The 5,121-nt window shown below is 33.7% G+C and overlaps 1 protein-coding gene across 1 annotated transcript; it reads left to right on the top strand.

Annotated features, from left to right (window-relative positions):
• The first annotated feature begins 2,458 nt into the window (after positions 1–2,458).
• Positions 2,459–4,473, top strand: LOC126970825 (chitin deacetylase 1-like). Its single transcript, XM_050816961.1, has one exon. The coding sequence runs from the start codon at positions 2,582–2,584 to the stop codon at positions 4,202–4,204; it is 1,623 nt and encodes a 540-aa protein (XP_050672918.1). The 5' UTR covers positions 2,459–2,581; the 3' UTR covers positions 4,205–4,473.
• The last annotated feature ends 648 nt before the right edge of the window (positions 4,474–5,121 follow it).

Raw genomic sequence — 5,121 nt, forward strand, 5'->3', positions numbered from 1 at the left:
ATTTAAATATATAATAAATTGCCTAATCAATTGAAAGATTTACCTTTCAGAGTTTTTAATAGAAGACTGCATCAGTGGTTAATAAATAAATGCTTCTATAGTTTAAATTATTTTTTTGATACAAAATGAATTATTATTATGAATTACTTTATTTCATAATAATATATGTAAATTAAATACTTTTATGATATTGAATTTGTTAACATTATACATAGGTACTAAATTAATTATGAAATTATTTACGTCTTATATTATAATATCTTTAAATTTTAATTTAAAAATATTAATGATAGAATTGTGAAATCTGACATGTTTTAGTATAACAGTAGTGTGTTGGTATTTAGACAATTTTATGAAGTACTATACCCGACAGACGTTGTTCTGTATATAATAAATAAAATAATGTTTTTATATGAATTTGTCAATAATATATAATAACATCAACAATTACTTCGTAAAATATGCACCCTGCTATCGTAATGAAATTGTTTCACAGCAGAACTGTCAAACCGTGCGTCAATAAATTCTCTCATAGAAATTATGTATGGACACATCAAAGGAAAAACAAATTTGTTGTTTTTATTTAATTTAGCAGCATTTTCCAATTTATTCACCTTTTAAACCTTCTCTGGACTTCCACAAATAATTCAAGACAAAATTAGCCAAATTGGTCCAGCCGTTCTCGAGTTTTAGCGAGACTAACGAACAGCAATTCATTTTTATATATATAGATTTTACATGTCAATTGACGAAACATATTGGATTATCAATAAAATTATGTTAACATTTTAAGTACAATGTTTCTTGCAAATAAAATTTCATTTTGACTACCCATATGGCCCCCGGCTTCAAACCCCGATGGGCATTTGTATGATGAGTATACGGTTATGGGGCAGTGCGGCCGATATTAATACCATCTTTATGCTGCAGAAGAGGGCTATTCACGCTATTTCTAACCAAGGTCCTAAAGAATCATTAATAGAAAAATTTAAAGAAATAAACATTTTGACTGTTGCTGCTTCTCAATATATTCTTAAATATGTTGCATATGTTAATAAGCACATTGAGGAATTTGCTAGAATCTGTGACAATCATAATGTTAACACGAGGAACAAACATAAACATGTTATGCCTACTACTCGGTTAAGTCGAGTTAGTAAGTCTTTAATTGGTCGAGGTATATGCTTCTACAATATGATCCCAGAAAATGTACAAAACAAATGTATTACGAAATTTAAAAGAATTGTTGAAATTTTAAAAGAAAAAACGTATGTCTGGGAAAGGTTAAAATTACTATACGATTAGCATAAACGGTTTACACATATGACACAATAAACTGGGAATGTTTATGAAGTGATTTTGAATCCTATTTTGAATAAAATTTTTAGAATTTGAATTTAAATAAAATACTTGTTTCTGTGTCATCGTTGCTAAAATATATGTAATTGTATATTTTAGTATATCGTATTAAATATGTCTTTATCAGGCACTCATAGGCTACGTCTATTTTGGGGTTAAATAATTTGTGTTAAAGTATGTGAATTATTCATATGAGGTGTAGGTGTCACCTGATGGTGGATGAAGTGATCACCAAGTCGTTCTTCTTTTGTAATACCGGAAGAATTTGCCAGATTAGTTAACGCACTTGTTTTGAAGGTACCCATGTCGTATCGAACTTGAAATACCGCATAAGAAAGCTCACTCTACTGGTATTACGAGGAAGAATGTTTGTTTACATCCGCTCTGTGGAGGAATGCTGCAAAATGTTTTTTTTTATTTATAAGACAGGGCAACCGGACATGAGGCTCACGTGACGGTCCTTTAAGTTAGGATGATATGATATAGTGACGATGGTTTTTTAGTTTGTACATTAAAAATGTTTCCATAAATGGAAAGGTATATTGTACTTGTTATTTACTCATTCTGCAAGGTTGGTATATGGCGTTTCAAGTAATGTTTGTTCTTGTTATTTCAGATCGATTTTAAATCCCAAAGACCCCCATTAGTTAATTTTATCCAAGTCGTTATTCGATCCTGAGATACGTAAAATATACATCGACTAGAATTTCTTGTTGAAATTTATAAGATATGTTTAAAATAAATATATTGTACATTATTTTTACTATGTAACAATATTATAATTGTTTTTTATTTATACATTTTAATATTCAAAAGATAGCTATAATAAAGTAAATAGCTAAGCTAATATCATTATTACGTTAGTTTAAAGTCGCTTAAATTAATTTTGAGAAATTGTGCTTAGTGTAATTAATTACCTAATTGAGTAATTTATTAATAAATCCAAGAAGTCTGCCTCATTTCGGAGCATCAAGAATTAAGCTATAGATTAGTAACAATATGTTATTTATATTATAAAATCACCTTGTCATTAGCATTAATGGCATAACTAGCTAATCACAGCGAGGTTCTTATTAAAAGCTTTGGTATCGGAGTCTTGATTTATACTGACTAGAGTTATTGTCCACAGTAGACGTGTAAAGTGTGAAGAGTGGCGTGAAGCTGTTGAAATAGGTTAAACAACTTTCTATTACGGATTGCGTCAGTTGAACAGCCGAGCGCGATGGCTCCCAACGTGTGTGTTTGTCTCGGTTTACTGCTCCTTGTATGTACAGTGCTCGGTGACTTAAGAGTGAAACGACAAGAAGATGAAAGTGACGGCGATGAAGTGAATCCGGAACAACTTTGCAAAGGGCGTCCCGCTGACGAGTACTTCCGGCTTTCTATTGATGAGTGCCGTGAAGTTGTCAGATGCGACAAAGGTGGTGTAAATACCCGCCTTGCTGCAGTGAAGTGTCCTAGTGGCCTCGCTTTTGACATCGACAGACAAACATGTGACTGGAGAACTCGTGTGAAGAACTGTGATAAATTGGAAAAACCAAGAAAAATTATGCCAATCCTCAAGACAGACGAGCCTATTTGTCCTGAAGGGAAGTTAGCATGCGGTAGTGGTGATTGCGTTGATAAAGAACTATTTTGCAATGGGAAACCAGACTGCCAAGATGAATCTGATGAAAATGCTTGCACTGTCGACCTTGATCCAAACAGAGCACCGAAGTGTGATCCTAATCAATGTGTTCTTCCTGACTGCTTCTGTTCTGCTGACGGAACTCGCATCCCTGGAGGACTCGAACCAACCCAAATACCCCAGATGATTACGATTACATTCAATGGAGCAGTGAATGTTGACAACATCGATTTGTACGAACAAATATTCAACGGCAATCGATACAACCCTAATGGTTGTCAAATCCGTGGCACATTCTTCGTTTCTCACAAATATTCAAACTATGCCGCGATTCAAGAGTTACATCGAAAAGGTCACGAAATTGCCGCTTTCTCGATCACTCACAAAGATGATCCAGAATACTGGTCAACTGGAACTTACGATGAATGGTTAGCTGAAATGGCTGGATCTCGTCTCATTCTCGAACGTTTCGCTAATATTAGTGACGGATCTATCGTTGGCATGCGCGCTCCGTACTTACGTGTCGGCGGTAACAAGCAATTCGAAATGATGGCTGATCAATATTTCGTGTACGATGCATCTATTACAGCGTCACTTGGACGTGTCCCAATTTGGCCATACACTCTCCACTACAGAATGCCACACAAGTGTAACGGAAATGCTCACAATTGTCCTTCAAGAAGTCACGCAGTATGGGAAATGGTTTTGAATGAATTGGACGGTCGTGATGATCCAACCTTTGACGAATCCCTACCTGGTTGCCACGCAGTCGATTCTTGTACCAACATTCAAACTAGTGATCAATTTGCACGCTTTCTTCGTCATAACTTCAACCGTCACTACACGACCAACCGTGCTCCTTTCGGTCTTCACTTCCACGCCTCATGGCTCAAATCGAAAAAAGAATACAGAGACGAACTCATTAAATTTATCGATGAAATACGTGAAAAGAATGATGTATACTTCACTACTCTGATCCAAGTAATTCAATGGATGCAAAGCCCTACAGAGATAACGTTGCTTAAGGATTTCCAGGAATGGAAGCAGGACAAATGCGATGTTAAAGGACAACCTTTTTGTACTTTCCCAAACACATGTCCGTTAACAACTAGGGAACTTCCAGGAGAAACACTTCGTCTTTTCACTTGTATGGAATGTCCTAACAATTACCCATGGATTTTAGATCCAACGGGAGAAGGTTTCAGTGCGAAGAAATGATCTCTATGTTTAAATATAGTAATAAAATGAATTTGTAAATATTTCTCAATAACAACTTTACTCAATATTATAATGATAGGATAAAAAACCAAATCTAGACGATTTTGTATATCATTTACATATTACATAATCTCGTGATAGATTTACAATTCAAATGTTGCCATTATATTTTATTACATTCTATTGTATATTATAAGAATGTGATTTAAGTTGTTATAATTTTGTGAACAAGTATAATAAATTAAACATTAAATGAATTTATTTTGTTTTATACGGATTTCATTTATCAAAAGAGCCATCAAATCACTTCTCTCTAAATTAATATTTTAGAATGGAGCTTACGTGATAGCAGGCTTGTATAATTGTGAATTACGAAGTTTTAAATCAATAGAACAAGAGTGAATACTTGTATTTTATATAACCCAAACCGCTATCTAAGGTATGTTCATAGTAGCAAACAATAATATATTATTAGCTATAATGCTTATATCATTTATACGTCTAGACAGTCTATGACAGCTGTGGAAACGTCAAAGTGAGTTAAGAGTTAACCTCAATATTGAGCAATGCACGCACACTAACACAAAGTGTCATCACAAATCGCGAGTGTAATCGTAACTTGTCACACACACTAAAGTATTAAACCTGGCCTGTTCTTATCGGTTGTGTAACAGCAAGAGACTCTATCTAGACGTATAAATTATGTAAGTCTATTAAGGTGTTGAATTAAGAGTTAATTTATTAATGGCTCGATATTTTTTTACATACAAGATATTTATAGCATTACATTACTGAATATATCAGCGCAAAAAACTTTATTATGTGATGCAGATTATTTTTATAGAATTTTGACCATAAATGCAATGCAGTCCAGTTATAAATCACAGCCTATTCCTATAGCACAGTCCTTAATATAA

The sequence above is a fragment of the Leptidea sinapis genome, chromosome 22, assembly GCF_905404315.1.
Source record: "Leptidea sinapis chromosome 22, ilLepSina1.1, whole genome shotgun sequence".
In the NCBI taxonomy this organism is placed as follows: Eukaryota; Metazoa; Arthropoda; class Insecta; order Lepidoptera; family Pieridae; genus Leptidea; species Leptidea sinapis.